At 53.5% G+C, this 19032-nt stretch overlaps 2 protein-coding genes across 5 annotated transcripts; one reads left to right on the plus strand and one right to left on the minus strand.

Annotated features, from left to right (window-relative positions):
• Nucleotides 1–1262: 1262 nt before the first annotated feature.
• On the minus strand, nt 1263–16070 carry GEMIN7 (gem nuclear organelle associated protein 7). Of its 4 annotated transcripts, none has more exons than XM_038528607.1 (4): nt 15881–16070; nt 8549–8677; nt 5278–5364; nt 1263–2047 (listed from the first exon to the last, which is right to left on the minus strand). In XM_038528607.1, the coding sequence occupies exon 4, from the start codon at nt 2037–2039 to the stop codon at nt 1644–1646; it is 396 nt and encodes a 131-aa protein (XP_038384535.1). In that variant the 5' UTR covers nt 2040–2047; nt 5278–5364; nt 8549–8677; nt 15881–16070; the 3' UTR covers nt 1263–1643. The 4 variants fall into 4 exon arrangements, with proteins under 4 accessions (XP_038384535.1, XP_038384533.1, XP_038384534.1 ...); XM_038528605.1 differs by lacking the exon at nt 15881–16070 and adding an exon at nt 12396–12485; XM_038528606.1 differs by lacking the exons at nt 5278–5364; nt 15881–16070 and adding an exon at nt 12396–12485.
• On the plus strand, nt 12536–19028 carry ZNF296 (zinc finger protein 296). Its single transcript, XM_038528604.1, has 3 exons — nt 12536–15612; nt 15841–15990; nt 17947–19028. The coding sequence occupies exons 1-3, from the start codon at nt 15303–15305 to the stop codon at nt 18921–18923; spliced, it is 1437 nt and encodes a 478-aa protein (XP_038384532.1). The 5' UTR covers nt 12536–15302; the 3' UTR covers nt 18924–19028.
• Nucleotides 19029–19032: the final 4 nt, after the last annotated feature.

The raw sequence follows: 19032 nt of genomic DNA on the forward strand, positions 1-19032 counted from the left end.
GGGCTCGGCCAACTGATCTGGAGAGATGCAAAGGGAGAGAGCTTGAAAGGAAAGGCGATAGGAGGCATACTGAATATATGAGTACAGATGATGGATGCTGGCAGAAGGATCTTCTGCCTGGAGACGAAGCCTGTGCCTCTTTACTACTTACTCTCTAGCCCTCCATTTGTAGGTAGCAATTTCATCAATAGTTCTCTGTATTCGTTGCGTGAAACACAATTTAAATGAAAAGACTAAAATAAATATGAGCCCATGAGAAGTATCATACCCCTTACTAAAAAAAAAAAAAGTACTGGAAGAGGGAAGAAATCCCAAAACCAAGAGACGAATCTGCCAACCAAAATAATTGGGCGACGGAGCAGGTAAATCCCCAAGCCCGGAGCGAATCCGCACGAGCTGTAACCGCACCCCACCCCCACCGCCGCTCAATTTAATCGCTTAATATTCGCCTGCGCACTTTCGCCAGGCTTTCCTAGCACCTCCCGCAGTTTGGGGGGGGGGGGGAGGCGGGGCTAAAATTAAGAGGGCGGGAGGATTCGGGGAGGAGCGAGCGACGTCGTTGCCAAGGCAACCCGAGAGCTAGGCCCGGGGCTCGCTGGAGGCGGCGTCGCGGGAGCGGAGGCCCTCCGCCCGCCCGGTTCCACATCTCCGGCCGCCGCGCTTTCGCGACTGTAGACGAACAAAGCAAATCTCATCTACGCTTGAAGGGATCTTGATGAACGTTCTAAAGTTGATGGGGCTACAAAGCGAACCTGCTGAAAGACAACCAGTGATGGGGATAAGTGAAGCGAATCATACGGACGGCCAAGCGGCTGGAGCGCAGTGGAGAGGGTGAAGCGTCACCCCTGCCCCCGGTCCTCGGCCTGTCCTCGGCCTGTCCTCGGCGGCGGCGGCGGCGCCGCCGCACAGGCTCCGAGCCCTTCCGGGGTGGGCGGAGAAGCGAACCGGCCGTCCCTAGAGTGAGGGCCACAGCACCCTAGGGACGGGCTACAACCCCTCGCTGGGAACATTCCCGCCACCACCACCCCCGAGAAAGAAATCACGTCCAAAGATCCCAAACCCGGCATTCGAGTAGCTCCAGCCATTCCAGGACCAAGCCAATCTCCACCTTTATCCGAGCTCCTCCCAGCCCCTTGATGTGTCCTCTTCTTGGCCCAGATCCACCGGATTCAGCCCCTGCCCAGCCACCCTTCCACTCCTAAATCTGGCTCCATCCTTGTGTGCTACACTTTAAAAAACAACAACAAAGAACAAGACGCGAATTTTCCTGGGAAAGTCGGTTCTTTAGTAGGAGGACAGTATCCTTCAGGATGGCTGAACTCTGCAACCTCAAAAAACAATTTTCCATTCTGCAATCTGCTTTTCTCACCTACCCCCAGCCCCAGTCTTCAGGAACTGCCATGAGGCCCTATTTCAGAGTTTAGAGTTCTGTGAGGTAGAGCTTTCATTTCAACAGGCTCTAAAATCCTGGGGTTGCAGTGGAATTTTACTGACGAGACCCCGGAGGTCCCAAGAAGCCTGAGTTGCTGGAGCTCGGCTCAAAATTCCAAGGGAATTAGTTGCAAACTCTATGGAGCCCACCAACGTGTGGGCTGGGACCCTGTGGCTAGGCCCACAGCAGAAAGGTGAACCTAGTAACATCCTTACGGCTTGAAGGTGTACGCAATAATGTCACTACACCGCAGCAGCGCCTCCGCCTGCACACCTATCGGCGTCTGCAGCTGCGACACGTAGAAGTTGGCCACGTCCAGGTCGGTGGCTCCAAAGTGGGCAGTCACGTGCACACCCTCGTGCAATGTGAAGCTCACCTGGTGACCCACCATGGCCAGCAGGCTGCGGAGGTAGCGTTCCCGAAGTGCAGCTCGCGCCTGCTGTTCCTGGGATTCCCGAGATTCTTGAACTACTGGAGCCCCCAGGGTTTGGGGAACCTCTGGCTTCGGGGGGGCCCTGCGTCCATCTGGGGCAAAGCCTCGGCTCAAGCCATCAGGACCCCGGGGGAGCCGGAGCACAGACACAGGAATGGTCAGTGGAGTCTGCATTCTTCTGGCTGTTGGGTGAAGAAGAGCAAGAGGTTGTTACAGTGGGAGTGTGGGACTACAAATGAGAGGGAGGCAGGGAGCAGAGGTGTGTCTATCCGTCCTCAACTCAATTTGTCCAAAACCCAGTTCCAGATTCTCCTTCTAAACTCTATGCCCTCCCTCCACCAGGAACCCCTCCCCTGGGAACTGCTACCATCATTCACAAGGTCCATGAGAGCAGAAACTTTCTTTTTATTTTATTTTAATTATTTTTTTTAGCAGAAACTTTTTTTTTAATTTATTTTTTTTGAAGATTTTATTTATTTATTCATGACAGAGAGAGAGAGAGGCACAGGCAGAGGGAGAAGAAGGCTCCACTCAGGGAGCCCGACGTGGGACTCGATCCTGGGACTCCAGGATCAGGCCCTGAGCCAAAGCCAGATGCTCAACCACTGAGCCACCCAGGCATCCTGAGCAGAAACTTTTGACTGCTTTTATCAGTGTTTTATACCCAGTCCCTGGCAATAAATATTTGCTGAAAGAGAGAACTCCTGCCTCCTCTCCTCTCTCTCAGCCCATCTAACCCATAGGGAGAGGCTCTCTTCCAAATAAATTCCCGGTCACACAGAAGCCAGCTTAAAAGGGCTTCCAGAGGCCAACTCTGGAATGATGTAAACATTAAAACAATGATAGTTACATGGGGGCACCTGGCTGGCTCAGTCAGTAGAACATAGGGCTCTTGATCTCCGGGGTTGTAAGTTCGAGCCCCACCTGGGGTATAGGGATTACTTAAAAATAGAATCTTAAAAAATAAATAAATAAAAAGATAGGTACAATTATAACCCACTGAATAAAATAGAAATCCATGAGTCCATGCTAATTATAAATAAATAAAAGAATACATAAGGAGCTAAAATCCAATGGATACTAAAATTTGTGGATGAGTGTTGGATGAGGTCTAGTGTATGCACAGTCTTAAAGTACTTCCCCACAAAATATTTGTCATAAAGAGTAAACAGTAACTTTCTAAGGGAGGAATCCAGTGGATACTACCTTAACTCAGGCATCAAAGCCATCATGTGCAGGGGTAGGACAAATGGACCCCATGTGCCTCCTGAGGTGATAACACTGAAGGCAGGGCACCACTTCGTGGTATTTCCACCAAAAATGTGTTATTTAAATCTCATGGTGAGGAAACTCAAATTGAGGGACAGTCTACAAAATAAGCCCAAGTTCTTCAAACATATCAAGGTTGTGGGGCGCCTGGCTGCCTGTTGGTAGAGCATATGATTCTTGATCTTGAGGTTAGAAGTTCGAGTCCCACGTTGGGCACGGCACTTACTTTAAAAAAAAAAAAATCAAGGTCATAAAAGACAAAGAAAGCCTGAGGGGGTTAAATATATATAGTTGACCCTGGAACAACCTGGGAGTTAGGGCACTGACCCCCTACACAATTGAAAATCCAGGCATAACTTTTGATTCCCCAAAACTCAACTACTGCCTAGCCTACTATTGACTGGAAGCCTTACTGATCACATAAAGAGCAGATTAATATATATTTTATAAGTTATTTGTATTATATACTGCATCCTTACAATAAAGTAAGCTAGAGAAAAGCAAATTTTATGAAAAAAATCATACAGAAGGGAAAATACGTTTACAGTGTTGTACTGTATTTATTGAAAAAAAAAAATCCATGTATACGTGGACTGATGCAGTTCAAACCGGTGTTGTTCAAGGATCAACTCTTGTTGATGTATTCTGAGCCTAATGCTTCTCTCTCTCCACTGCCCACATCCTGGTCTAGCCACCATCACTTCCTGCTTGGACTACTGAAGCCAGGTCCTCCCTGGACCCCTGGCTTCCACTTTCACTGTCCTCTTACCCCCAAGTCTTTCCCCACACACACAGCCAGAGGCACCTGCTTAACACCCAATACCTGCCATCTACCACCCAAGTCAGGTTGCATCCCTCCTCCACTAGGAGCCCTTCCCTGGCTCCCACCTCACCCTGAGTCAAAGCTAAAGTCAATGGCCCTGCGTGCTCCGTACCCTGCCAGCACCCTCTCTAACCCAGCCTCACCTGCCTCTTTGCCACCGAAGTCCCTCTCAGACCCTTGCACCTTGACACTCCCTCTGCTTTTACCACCTGTCTGCCTCCTTGGAGCAGGCTATCTTCAAGTCCCCCTGTACATCCCATCCAGCCCCCCTTAGCTTCATCTCTCTTCACAGGACACAGAACTCTTCTGACATGCTATATATCATTCTGCTTATGGCCTTTGTCCCTTGCTAGAGACCTGCCTCCCTGTGGGCAGCGGCCTGGCTTTTTGCCTCCTGCTGTATCTCCAGCTCCTGGAACACTGTGTGGCGGTGGCACAGACACCAGGCTCCTTAAATATTGCTCCTGCTTGAATGAATGGAGGGGAGACTGAGCTCCCAGGCCAGCTTAGCAAGAGACACTTTCCTTGGGTCAGCCTGGGTGGCTCAGTGGTTAAGTGTCTGCCTTCAGCCCAGGTCGTGATCCCAGGGTTCTGGGATCAAGTCCCTCTCAGGTTCCCCACAGGAAGCCTGCTTCTTCCTCTGCCTATGTCCTTGCCTCTCAATGTGTCTCTCATGAATGAATGAATGAAGAAAAGAAAGAGCCAAGTTAAAAAAAAAAGAGAGTTTCCTCTTTCACTGTATGGAGAAATGGTACTGATGACCACCTCAGCGTGTAACCAGGATTTAACAGGCTCATGTGGGACATGGTAGCCTCTCTAGAAAAGTTTAGGTATGATTGTTTCCCCATCTGTAAAATAGGGATGGTAAGAGGATCCACTGCATGGGGTTGTCCTGGGGACTAAATGCCCTAACAATCATACGGTGTTTAATGTGGGGACACATTAAGGGCCAATGTTGTGATGTTGGTTGCATATAGGGAAGTGCCAGTTCTATGAGCAAGCTTGGGGGGTGTCTAAGTTTCAGATAGCTGCACCCCTCTCTGTGGCTTAGTTCTCTCTGTGGTAATCACTGGGGCACCTGGGTGGCTCAGTGGTTGAGCATCTGCCTTCGGCTCAGGTCGTGATCCTGGGATCCAGGGATTGAGTCCCACATCTGGCTCCCCACAGGGAGCCTGCTTTTCCTTCTGCCTAGGTCTCTGCCTCTCTCTGTGTGTCTCTCATGAATAAATAAATAAAATCTTTTAAAAACTAAAAATAAAGTGATTACTGGAACAATTGACAAATTTTAGGCACCCAGTGTCCCATCCCTGGGCCACTCACAGTACGGAGGAGATGGAGATGATCTTTTTCCTTGTTACCCTCTTCCTGTCTCTACAGCCAACTGTGAGCTCCTTGCAAGAAAGGACCCTGCAGAGAAATGGGCCAAGGCTGTAGATGAGGGTCTCTCAACCTCAGCATGGTTGATGTTTGGGGCAGGATCACTCTTTGTCATGTTGTGGGGGGCTGTCAGGTGCAGAGGTGTAGGATTTTAGCAGCAGCCTAGGTCTCTACCCACTAGATGCCAGTAGTATCCCCAACGCCCACTCCAAACTGTGACTACCAAAACTGTCTCCCATTGGTGAATAGTATGGTGTGAGTTATATCTCATAAAGCCTTTTTTAAAAAAAAGCTGTTTGGAGTTTTTTGTTGTTGCTGCTGTTTAAGTAATCTCTATATCCAGCATGGGGCTTGAAATTATAACCCTGAGATCAAGAGTTAGTTCCATGCTGTACCGACTGAGCCAACCAGATCCCGCTAAAACCTTTTCTAAAAAAGTTCTCCATATATTGGGGTACCTGGCTGGCTCAGTCAGTAATATGTAACTCTTTTTTTTTTTAGATTTTATTTATTTATTCATAAGAGACCCAGAGAGAGAGGCAGAGACACAGGCAGAGGGAGAAGCAGGCTCCATGTAGGGAGCCCGACGTGAGACTCGATCCTGGGACTCCAGGATCACGCACTGAGCTGAAGGCAGGCGCTAAACCGCTGAACTACCCAGGCGTCCCTTGCACGAAATTCTTGATCTCAGGGTTGTAAATTCCAGCCCCACATTGGGGGTAGAGATTACATAAAATTAAATTAAATTAAATTAAATTAAATTACAATGAAATGAGGGCAGCCCTGGTGGCTCAGCGGTTCAGCGCTGCCTTCAGCCAGGGTGTGATCCTGGAGACCCGGATTGAGACCCACGTCGGGCTCCCAGTATGGAGCCTGCTTCTCCCTCTGCCTGTGTCTCTGCCTCTCTCTCTCTCTGTGTCTCTCATGAATAAATAAAATATTTTTTAAAAATTAAATGAAATCAAATAAGTAGATAAAGGGGCAAAGCTTATGTTTGCTTTACCCCAATAAATTTTTTTAAAAATGGGTACCTGGGTGGCTCAGTAGTTGAGCATCTGCCTTTGGCTCAGGTCGTGATCTCGAGGTCCTGGGATCTATGTCTCTGCCTTTCTCTGTGTCTTTCATGAATAAATAAATAAAATCTTTTTAAAAATTTTAAGAAGGGATCCCTGGGTGGCTCAGCGGCTTAGCGCCTGCCTTAGCCACCTGCCTTCGGCCCAGGGCATAATCCTGGAGTCCTGGGATCGAGTCCTGTGTCGGGCTCCCTGCATGGAGCCTGTTTCTCCCTCTACCTGTGTCTCTGCCTCTCTGTGTCTTTCATGAATAAATAAATAAAATCTTAAAAAAAAAAAAGAAGTTTAAAAAATTTTAAGAAAAAATTTAGTGGATACATTCTTAGAAATGATATCTACCAAAAAAAAAAGTTCTCAATATTTTGCCAAATGTCCCAGCAGGGGACAAAATAAAAATGTCTATAGTTGAGAACCACTGGTGTAGACAAACAGATGGGGGGCGGGGCGGGGATAAAGATGGCTACTCAACTCCTGAACATATTCACATCACTGAGAACCAGAGAAATGCAAATTAAAGCTATGGTGCTATAAGATTCTTCACCTCTAGGATTAGGGAAGATTAAACAAAGGCTGATGAAGGATTATGTTGGTGCAGCTGTAGAGAAACATCTTCATATTCCTTAGGCCTAAGGGTATAAATTAGGACAGCCTCAAAGAGGGAAAGCTGGACAGTATCCATGAAAACTGCCAAAGTTGCTGGTCATTCTGCCCACAAAGAGCTCAGAGCAGGGGCCTTTTAGCTGCTCCCCTTGTTATGCCTTTTACAGTCTGTACTATTCAAAGTAACTTTTCAAAGATTTTATTTTGGGGGAATCCCTGGGTGGCTCAGCGGTTAAGCACCTGCCTTTGGGCCAGGACGTGATCCTGGAGTCCCGGGATCAAGTCCCACATTAGGGTCGCTGCATGGAGCCTGCTTCTCCCTCTGCCTATGTCTCTGCCTCCCTCTCTCTGTATCTCTCATGAATAAATAAATAAAATATTAAAAAAAAGATTTTATTTTATTTTATTGACGTCATCTCTACCCCAACATGGGGCTCAAACCCACAACCCTGAGAACAAGAGTCACATACTCTAACAATCGAGGCAGCTGGCGCCCCCTCAGAGTAATTTTTTTTAATTCTGATTTTGTTTTGTTTTTTTTTTAATTTTTTTTAAAATTTATTTATGATAGTCACACACACAGAGAGAGAGAGGCAGAGACATAGGCAGAGGGAGAAGCAGGCTCCATGCACCGAGAGCCCGACGTGGGACTCGATCCGGGGTCTCCAGAATCGCACCCTGGGCCAAAGGCGGGTGCTAAACCGCTGCGCCATCCAGGGATCCCCTAAATTCTGATTTTGAAAAGAAAGTGGCATATTATACTGCTTCCATGTCCCTGGAAAAGATGTGAGCTTCCCGGGGCATCTGGCTGGCTCAGTTGGTAGAGCATGCATCTCTTGATAGGGTGGTCTTTGGAGCCTACTTAAAATAAAACTTCAAAAAAAAAACTAAAGTGAAAATGAAAATGTTAGATTCCCTCTCAGGAATCTGAACTTCCTCTCCCCATCCTTACCCACTCCCCAAACTTTCTGTCTCAGCCCAGACCTTTCTCAGGGTCTAAGCTGCCAAGCCCTACAGACCAGACCCCTCCCTGCACCATTGGTGGCCCAAATTGAATCCTTACTAGAAGTCAGCAAATGTTCTCTTGTAAAGGGCCCAACAGTAAATATTTTATGCTTTGGGCTACAAAGTCTGTCACAACTACAAGCAGGCAGCCAGAGACAGATATGAAAGCAATGAATACGGCTGTTCCCCCTTAGAACCGTACTTATTGGGGCACTGCAATTTGAATTTTGTATAATTTCAGGCACCCACGAAAATTCTTAAAGTTTTCCAAGCACTTAAAAATGTAAAACCCGGGCACCTGAATATCTCAGTGGCTTAGCATCTACCTTAGGCTCAGGGCATGATCCCAGGGTCCCAGGATGGAGTCACACATCAGGCTCCCCAGAGGGAGCCTGCTTCTCCCTCTGCCTGTGTCTCTACCTTTCTCTGTGTGTCTCTCATAAATAAATAAGTAAGGTCTTCCAAAAAAAAAAAAAAAGTAAAACCCATGCTTGGCTGGTGGGCCATACAAGCCAGAGAGGCAGGCCAGAGCTTACCCCACTGCAGAGCAGGTGAAGATGTGGATTCAGGAAGGCAGGTGGTTCTTATTCCCTCCAGACTCACTACAAGGGATCTGGGCAGGTCACTGCGACTCTACAAGCAGCCTCCCTGCTTCGGTTCCTCATCTGTGAAATGGAAATTAAAAAATAACAAAAATAAAAAGACCTCCTAGGATTTCACAGTGTCCTGGACTCCTCTCCGCTTTCTTTCTTTTTTCTTTTTTTTAGATTTTATTTATTTATTCATGACAGAGAGAGAGAGAGAGAGAGAGAGAGAGGCAGAGGGAGAAGCAGGCTCCCTGCAGGGAACCCGATGACGTGGGAACCGGGCATGAGACTTGATCCCTGGTCCCCAGGATCATGCCCCCGCTGAAGGCGGCGCTAAACGGCTGAGCCACCCAGGCTGCCCTCCTCCCCACTTTCTTTGCCACCCACATTCCATCCGTCAAAAAGGCCCATGAGCTCCACCTTCAAAATTGTACCCAGAATCCAGCAAATCCTCACCCTCCCCCCGCCCCCATCCCACTCTGTCTCCTCCTCCTGTCACCTGCCACCTGGTCTACACCAGTCTCCTCCCCACTGGGCCCCCAGCTGCCACCTTCACCCTACAGCCTGCTCCCTACGCAGACTCGGCCGTCAGGGTTCCTATTAGAACTAAGTCCAAAAAAGAACTAAGTCCAAGCACACTCCTCCTCTGCTCGGAGCTCTCCCATGGCTCCCACATCACCAAAAGCAAAAAGCCTAAGCCCTCACAACAGCCACAAGACCCTATCAGCTCTCTGACCTCATATCCTGCCCCTCCACCCTTTGCTCGATGCTGTTTGTCCTTGAACATGTCAAGCACATTCTTTCCTGGAACCCTCTTCCGGATGGGAGACTGATCGATTTCTGCATACATGGCTCACCCTCCCTCAGTTCGCTCCGGTCCCTGCCCAAACATCCCCCTTTACAGGGAGGAAGACAGTAGCCCCTTCAGCCTGAATTATCTTGTCTCCACGGCACTATTGCCTCCTGAAGATATGCATTCGTTTACCTACATGATGTCCGTTCTGCCACAGAACACACGACATTGAGAGAAAGGACACATCCAATTATTTCCCAACTCCACCCCCAGCCCCACCCAGGGCCTGGCAAACAGGGGGAGCTCAGTAAATATTTGTTGAAGGTATGAAAAGATTCACCCCTCCACATTATCCGAGGGCCTGTTCCGTGCCCAGCACACCTGGGGCGGTGCTGGGGTCACAGCTGTTGAGTGAAACAACCTGGCCTTGCTGTCACAGTTCAGTGGGTGACACAGACTTGTCTCCAGACAATGTGGACCCAGGGTGGGCAGGGCTGGAATGAACTACAAGGCTAGGGGCCTCAGGTGCCCAGAGGGGCTGCCTGGCCTGACCTGGCCTGGGGGCAAGAGATAGCTGGCCAGCAAGGGTGTTGTACTTGAGCACAGGCCCAAAAGGAAGGAGGAACAGAGTCATGTAGAGATCTGAGGGGGGAAAGCATTCCAGCCAGCGGGAACAGCAAATGCAAAGGCCACAGAAGCCTGTGACTTTGAAGCAAAGCAAGGAGGCCAGCCAATGTGGAGGAGGGGGGAGCAGGGGCAGATCGTGCAGGGAGAGGCTTTGATGCCAGGACCTGGCTCTCTACTCTGAGCGACACAGAACCCAGGGGACGGGTTCTGAGCAGAAGAGGGATGGGTCGTGGCTTCGAATTTCACATGATCCTTCTGCCTGTGTACGGAGACAGCGGACTGTGAGAGACAAGGGAGAAGCAGGGAGCCCAGGCAGGAAGCCACTGCGGTGGCCCAGGCAGGCAGAGGAGGGTGCCTGGGACAGGGCGGGGACTGCACAGGTGGGGAAAAGTGATCAGACCAGGGTTTGTTGAAGGTCAAAAGCCCTCACTATTTGCTGATGGACTGAGGGGAGAACCAAGGCGGACTCTCCGGGTTTTCCCTGACGGGGAAGACCACAGTAAACGGGATGTATGGGATATATACATTTTTCTTTTTTTTACATTTTTACTTTATTTATTTTTAAAAGATTTTATTTATTTATTCATGAGAGACACACGGAGACAGGCAGAGACACAGGCAGAGGGAGAAGGAGGCTCCACGCAGGGAGCCTGATATGGGACTTGATCCCGGGATTCCAGGATCATGCCCTGGGCTGAAAGCAGGCGCTCAACCACTGAGCCACCCAGGGATCCCTACATTTTTATTTAAATTCCAGTTAGTTAATACACACTGCTATATTAGTTTAGTGGGTATAATATACATTTTCTTTATTTGACCACTACCACTGTAAATGGGATTAAAGGATATACACATTTTCTAATTTACCTGGCCACTGCAATCCAACCTTACTAAGAGTCATCAGCCCCCAGGGTTTTCACCCAACCTAGGTTAACACTTGAGTGATTTAAGAGAAACACCCTAGTCTCTAGGGCTAGTACTGAACAAAGAAACGGTCACAAATTATGTTAAATCCCTGGATGAAACAAAAGTAAGGGTGGACCAGTGTACAGACCTGCTTTATCTGTTAGGGAAAACTGAACGGGGACGGGTCCTGCCATGTGATTCCCAATCCCCATTTTCTGGAGGAGGAAACTAGAACTGAGAAATGGCAAATCACTTACTGGGTCCAAGCTGTCTGGGTGGTACGAAAAGGGAGCAAACCCAGGTTGGCCTGACAACAGATCCAGGCCATCACCCCTGCCCTCAGCAGGAAAGATTTGTTCCCCGCCAGCACTGGAGGGCCACCAGAGCTTTTGGAACCAAGGTGTGATCTGATAAAGAATGGATATAGGAAAGGTCACCTAGGGTGTGCCCAAGAAGGCAAAAGCAGGCATTATCCATGCTCCCTGGTGACCAGGCTTCAGAATCCTTTATCCTTTCAGTCTCCAGGCCAAGGATTTCCCTCCTGAGGATTTCAGAAAAATGTCCAGGCCCATCCCTCACTACTTGAAAAGCTAATCAAGGGGCACCTGGGTGGCTCAGTGGTTGAGCATCTGCCTTTGGGTCAGGTCCTGATCCTGGGGTCCCGGGGTCCTGGGATGAAGTCCCGCACTGGGTTCCTTGCAAAGAGCCTGCTTCTACCTCTGCCTATGTCTCTGCCTCTGTGTGTGTGTGTCTCATGAATAAATAAATAAAATCTTAAAAAAAAAAAAAAAGTTAATCGAATAGTTAAGACTCCAGAGCTCGTCACTTGGGTCATGAGCAAGGGCAGGAGATTTGCAGACCTCCCTTACAGCGGCCTCAGTGCGCACTTCCAAGAAAATGGCAATGATCATTCAGGGGACAAACATCTGCCAGGGGAGGGAACTAGATGAGTTGCCAGGTTAACAGAGCTCGGCGAATTAACCAAAGTGCTGACCGGTCGCCCCCCGCCACACACACACCCCGAACCCCCAGCCCCGCGTCCTTCCCCTCCCCTCTGCCCCCGCCCCCCGCCGGTCAGTTCCTTCTCCACTCCGCCCTGGCCACCCACAGGCTGGCCTTTTCTTATACTAAGTAGGTCCTCCGGGCCCCCAGGCGTCCGTGGCCCCCGCGCCGCCTGGGCTGGGGGTCCTGGCGGCTCAGCCCCGCGCGCGACGCCGTCCCGCCAGAGCGGGAAGCCCGGGCGGCGGCCGCGATCCTCGCCCCCGAGCCCCGGGAGGCGCGGGAAGGTCCCGGCCCCGAGTCCCGGGGCGGCCGCGCGGGGCCCCGAACGCGCCCGCGGCCGGCGCGCTGCAGGCGCGGACCTGCCCCGTCCCGCCCCCCCGACTCCGCACGCGGCCGGGCGGCCGGGCCCCGGGAGAGGGAAGGCACCGCGCGGTGCTCGCGCCCCGCCGCCGACACCCCGACACTCACCGCGGTCCGCGGCGGCCGCGCTCCCACTTCCGCCGGCGCCCCGGCTGCAGAGGCCCGGGCGGGCCGCGAGCCGCCCAGCCTGCGTTCCGCCCGCCCCGCCGCCGCCGCCCCACGTGGTGCCGGGCGGGCTCCCGCGCTCCGAGGCCCGCGCGGCCCCGCGCCCACCCGCCTGCCACCTGGCCCGTCGCCTGCATCCGCACCGCCGGCCTGCGAGGTGGGGCCGGCCGGGATGCCCGCCTTACGGAAGAAGAAACAGGTTCAGAACCCGGAGGACGTCCCCCGCGCGCTGAGCTAAGGACGAGCTTCGGGGGTTTGCGCCCCCTCCCCCTCCACGTGCATGCCTTGCCCTTCACCTGCGCCCGGGACCCCCGCTCCCCGCCTTGGAAACCCGCGCCCGCCGCGCAGCACACGGAGGGAAGAAAGGCTCGCAGAGGGCCGGGGCTGGGGGCTGGACCGCGGTGGCCGCTCTGCCTCGCAGTCCTCACAAAGGGGGAAACAGACCTTGAAGGATGCAGTGTCTGACCTCGAGTGCTTTGGAACGTGGGTCTTGGGGCTCAGATTAGAATTCCTTCCTTCCACACTTTTTCAGTACGATAGAGGCTTGGTGGACCCTCCACTTCCCACCAGACCCCCCCCAGGCCTCGTTCCTGGCACACAGGCCCTCTGCGGCCTCTATTGAGAGCCTGTGCATAGCAGAAGGCTCAATACACATTTGTTTTTGGTTGTTGTTTTTTTAAATATTTTTTTTATTTATTCATGGGAGAGGCAGAGGGAAAAGCAGGCTCCCTGGAGGAAGCCTGATGGAGGACTGGATCCGAGGACCCGAGATCACGACTTGAGCCGAAGGCAGATGCTCAACCACTGAGCCACCCAGGTGCCCTACACATTTGTTAACTGAACTATGAACAAGGAGAAGCTCTGTGAATGAGGCCAACCTACCTCCTGCCCTCTTAGGACCTACATCATTAAGGAGGGCCGGGAGGGGCACATAGAGGGTATACATGAGCAAATACCTCAGCCAGATCCTTCAAGGCTCGCGATGAGTGATAAAATAAAAGGAATAAAATAAGGGTAACAAGTGGCACAGTTGGCGGAACTCCTTTAATTGGGCGCTCAGGGCACCTGGGTGGCTCAGTGGTTGAGCGTCTGCCTTCTGCTCAGGTCATGATCCCAGGATCCTGGGATGAGTCCCGCATCAGGCTCTCCTCTGCCTATATCTCTGCCTCTCTCTGTGTGTCTCTCACGAATAAATAAACTTAAAAGAAAAAATTGGGTGGTCAAAGGAGGTGGCCGTGAAGAAGCCCCCTTTGATGACAGATGGGGAAGCTGAGAGCCAGGAAAGAATTGAGGACAGATGGAGGTCATGGTGCAAGGCCTTCAGCAGGGTGGGGCTACATTAGATACAGTGGTCAGTGCTCTCGAGAGGATAATTGAGCTCAGCTCTGAATAACAATATGAGGAACCCTCTGGCCTGGAGCAGTACTCCAGGGAGATTAGCATGTGAAGTTCACTGGGAGCTGGGCTGGGGACTCTGGGGAGGACAGACCCTGGCCCTGACCTCAGGGGGCTTGTGTCCGGTGGGGGTGGGGAGGGGAGAGAGGACAGTCAACAAATAGATCTATGTTATGATGTGGCCAGTGCCAGGAAGAAAAAAAAAAAAAAAACTTGTAAGGGTTGGAGGGTGGGGCAGGGTGTCGATGCCACTTCAAACAGTGATCAGAACTGAGCTGCTTTGCGGAGGGAAGTTCAAGGAGGCCCCCGTGGAGGGAGGTGACACAGTTGCCTGTTTGCTTTTAATGGTGATTCCAGGTTTTGGAGCAGAGCAGATGGATCTATAGGATCTCAACCCTCCTGGCCTTAAACTATCCCTCAAGGCTCTGGTCTCAGAAAACTAAAGATTTTTAAGTGGGCAAAAGACCCTCTTGGGTCTGATCTCATTTTCTCACAAAACTCAATCACCCATGCCCTCCCCCCTTCCTTGTTATTCTTGAACACACAAGGCTAGCTGGTCCCCTCACCTCCCTCAAGTCTCAATTCCACCATGTTCTACCCTGGAGAAAAGTGAGCCTCCCCCCTCGACCCCAGTAACCCTTTATAATCCCTCCTCGATTTATTTAGCCCCATTGCAACTTGGAAGGCACTCCAAGTTTTGCAGTTACTTCTTTGAGCCTGTCTCCCTCAGAAATAAACTGTGATAGGCCAGGGATTCTTTTCTTTAAAGATTTTATTTATTCATGAGAGACACACAGAGAGAGGCAGAGACATAGGCAGAGGGAGAAGCAGCTCCCTGCAGGGTCCTGATGCAGGGCTGGATCCCAAAACCCCAAGATCATGACCTGAGCTGAAGGCAGATGCTCAACCATTGAGCCACTCAGGTGCCCCTTATTTTCTGTCTTGTTCACGGCTCTATCCTCAGTGCTTAGAGCAGAACCCAGTGCACAGTGAATGCTCAAAAAATGTTTGTCCACTGGATTTTTGTTGTAATGCATTTAATGGAACAGTCCCGATTACTCATAGGCGCCCAGGGAGAAACGTGGCCCTTACTGTTATGTCTCTCTCGCCGGGAGTGTGCGTGGGCACCGTGCGCCTTAGTTGCACCCGCCCCTAAAACGGAATCAGAAGTAGCAGTTTGTGTGCGTGGTCGTGAGACCTGGGCGTCATTAAGATTTGGTCCCTAAGAAAATGCAGTGGGCTCGGCTTTGATCAAGCGGGGCTGCCGCCCGGGGCCCCTGCGGGGCCGCCCCAGCCTCTCCCGTCAGGCCCCGCCCCCCGGGGGCGGAGCCACGGGCCGGGCCAGCACGTGTAAGAGTTCGCCGCGGGTCGCCGCAGTCACTCACCTGAGCGCCACGGACTGAGAGCGCACGGCCCTCGCGTCCTCCGCCCGCCAGCCCGCCCGGCCCGCGACCCATGTCCCGCCGCAAGGCCGGCTGCACGCCCCGCCGAGTCGACCCCGCGCCCGCCTCCAGCACCGACGACGAGATGGAGATGCCGGACCTCGTCATCGAAGTGAAGCCCGAGCCAGACGCGCGGCCCCTGCAGGCCCCGGGGCTGGGGCTCTTCTCCCCGAAGGAAGTGCCCGCGCCCGCGCCGGGGCGGTTCGACGGCGAAGCCCGCCACTCCCCCGGGCCCGAGCCCGTGCCCGCCGGGAGCCCTCTCCACGCCCTCGGCGCGCGGAACCAGTGGGCGCTGTGGACGCCGCTGATCGGCAACCCTCGCGGTGAGCGCCCCCTGCCCCAGCCCCGCCTCCCTCCCGCTTCACTTGGGGCGGGGGGCGCCCTCCTCCAGGCTCCGACCCCCGACCCCCTACCCCCGGCCCGGCCTTATTTCTCCTGCCAGGTCCCGGCCTCCAGCCCCCATTCTGACCTTTGGGTTTTCCCTCACCGTCGGCACCCCCAGCCCCCATCCTGGCCCCACCCCACGCTTACCACCCGCTTCCTCCCAGCAGACCGCCAGCCCTGGACGGACAAACACCCAGATCTGTTGACCTGCGGCCGTTGCCTGCAGACCTTTCCGTTGGAGGCCATCACTGCTTTCATGGACCACAAGAAGTTGGACTGTCAGCTTTTTAGAGGCCCCAGCCCCTGCCAGGGCTCAGGTGAGTCAAGCCGGGATGCAGTCCCCCTCTCAAGCTCAAAGGCCCGGCTTCCTGTGGGAGAAGGGGCTGAGCTGGACAGGCGGGGCAGTGAGCACTACTTCCCCTTTCTCGCTCCCCTTCGGGTGCAGCCTAGGCGTGGCCAGGGCCTGCCCTGTCCTAGGGCTGGGACTAGTGGTGAGCGGGGTGGGTGGGGGTGGGGGCTGGGCATGGAGGAGGGCCGCCCACAGGGTGTGGCCAGCCCCTGAAGCCTGGTCTGGGGATTTGCCACACACACACCCCCAATCTGGTTTCACTTCTCCTTCCCCATGGCCAGAAATAACTGGCCAGGTGGCTGGACCAGTGTGGCAGTAGGGGGACCTCTGGGGAGGGCAGCAGCCTGGGGGAGGGGAAGCTGAGGACAACTGGAAGAGGCATGGCTGCCCCCTCCCACCTCTTGATTGCTTCTGATTGAGGAGCTAGTGCATTCGCTCAGAGCCCCGGAAGGGGCTTCTGGCTTTCCTCTCTGATGGAATCTCCCAGCCCTGCACGCTGGGAAGCCCCTGGTTTGGGTCAGGTCCTGGGTGTCTGGACACCTGGGTTCCTTCCCTTGGGAGGGAATGAGCCCTTAACTTGGTGCTAGACTCGTGGTGAGCTTTTGGTCATCACAGGCTGAGGCTCCTCCAAACCTATAAATTTCCATCCCCTGGCCCATGCCCAGGATTTTTGGGAAATGGAATTCTATTAAGGCCTGGGCTGGGGGTGGTTGGGGGAGGGTCCTGTAGTGGGGCGGGGGGAGGGGCTGAGAATCAGCTGTAGACTTGAAGCCAGCAGGTGGTCTGGTGGCCTAGGGAGGGGCCTTGATGGAATCACTGGAACACTCCCAGGTGCTTGGACTTGGAGCCCTGTGGGCACCTCAACCACGTGAGCTCAGCTCCTGTTTATTGAGGGCGCACAGGGACCAAAATATTCAGTTCTCCGTTCATGGTCACAACAACCCTAGAAAGGACAGGATCTTTGGGGGCCCCATATTCTAACACATGAGAAACCTGAGGACCAGAGAGGAGTGTTTCTCACCCAAGGTCACACAGCTAGGGAACGGGAGAGGTCAGGCCAGGCTGACACCCACCAGCCCCCATCTGTGCTCCTGCCCCTGGTGTTGGATCAGGAAAGCCACCCCCTTCCAAGACTGGCTAGAATTTGAAAAGTAAAGGCAAATGCTTTACTGGGAGTACCTGGAAGGTCTAGAGAAAACATCCAGTTTGTGGGGGGTTTTTAATTTGAGGTCTGTGCAGGGGGACCTACCTTACTGACCCACCCCGACCTCTAGGTGGCTGCTAGGGCTTCTCCCCACTTGTTGGGCCTTGGCCCCCTCTTCTACAAAGTAGGGAACAGGAGACCCTGCATGGGACCCATGAACTTGGGAGCCTTGCACAGAAACCCGCTCAGTAATCAATCCAGCAATCTTTCCTGAAAACCTGTCTTGCCCTCCCTGGGTCTGTGGGCTGAACCCCCAACTCCACCTTTCCAAGCTTGTGACCTGGGGGAAACGTCTTGGCCTGTTTTACCATCTGGAAGAAAATGAGAGGTTTTAATTCTCGCTTAGGTGGAAAGTGGAATGAGTGGCGGGGTGATGGCTGGTGCCCAGCATGGGGAGATTGGTCCAGTCTCCAGTAAGGCCGTCCTGACCCCCTCCACTCCCCATCTCTGCTAGAAAATAGCACTCCTCTGTCCCCCACTCTGCTTTCACTTTCTTGAAGATTTTCCAACACAGAAAGGATCCCCAGATAGCCCCCATCCACTCCACAGGTTTTTCTCACTAGTCTGTCCACTCACTTCTGAACCTCAGCTTCTGAAGACAGGGAATGCATTCTCAGCCCCTGGAACAGGGCCATTCTTGCAGCAGGCAGCCAACTGGCAGGTGCGAGTGGGACTTCTGCTTTCACGCATCTCCCTAACAGCCAGCCCTTCTCTTTGCAGAGCGCAAGGACCCCAAGGCCCTGAGCTGCTTCCGCTGCGGGAGGCAGTTCACGGGGGCCTGGAAACTGCTGCGCCATGCCCAGTGGGACCACGGACTGTCCATCTACCAGACGGAAGCTGAGGCCCCAGAGGCCCCACTACTGGGCCTGGCCGAGGTAGCTGCTGCTGTGTCGGCCGTGGTGGGGCCCGAAGCGGAGGCCCAGGGCCCCCGAATGAGCATCGTCCCCAGGCGGAGCCCCACCTGCCCTGTGTGCGCAAAGACCCTCAGCTCCTTCAGTAACCTCAAGGTGCACATGCGCTCACACACCGGCGAGCGGCCCTATGCCTGTGACCAGTGTCCCTATACCTGTACCCAGAGCAGCAAGCTCAACCGCCACAAGAAGACCCACCGGCAGCCCCAGCCCCAGAGCCCCTGCAGGGCTGAAGCCAGTCAGGAACAGGCCTCTGCCACTGCCCCTCCTGAGCCAGCTGCTCACGCTGCAGCCCCAGCCAGCACCCTCCCATGTGGTAGAGGTGGGGAGGGTGCCGGGGCCGCTGCCACTGCAGGCGTCCAGGAACCGGGGGCTCCTGGCGGTGGGGCTCAAGTAGGCCCTGGTGGGGCCAGCTGGGGACCTAACACCAAGGTAGAGAGAACTGAACCTGCTAAGAGTGAGCTGTCCCCAAAGAAGATGCCAAAGCCAGTGGGCAAGAGCCGCGGGCCTGGGGGCAGCTGTGAGTTCTGCGGGAAGCACTTTACCAACAGCAGCAACCTGACGGTGCACCGGCGCTCCCACACGGGCGAGCGGCCCTACTCCTGCGAGCTCTGCTCCTATGCCTGTGCCCAGAGCAGCAAGCTCAATCGCCACCGCCGCATGCATGGCCTGGGGCCCGGCAGCCCCCGCTTCGAGTGTCCCCATTGCTGTGTGCCCTTCGGCCTGCGGGCCACCCTGGACAAACACCTGCGGCAGAAGCACCCCGAGGTGGGTGGGGAGGCCTGAGCCTTGGGCACACCCTCCCTGCTGCTCCTGGTACCACTGGGGCTGCCGCTCGTTCATCTCCTTGTCCTTTCTCTGCTGCAAGTAAATCTGCCCTGCCTAGCTACACGCG

The sequence above is a fragment of the Canis lupus genome, chromosome 1, assembly GCF_011100685.1.
Source record: "Canis lupus familiaris isolate Mischka breed German Shepherd chromosome 1, alternate assembly UU_Cfam_GSD_1.0, whole genome shotgun sequence".
Classification (NCBI taxonomy): Eukaryota; Metazoa; Chordata; class Mammalia; order Carnivora; family Canidae; genus Canis; species Canis lupus.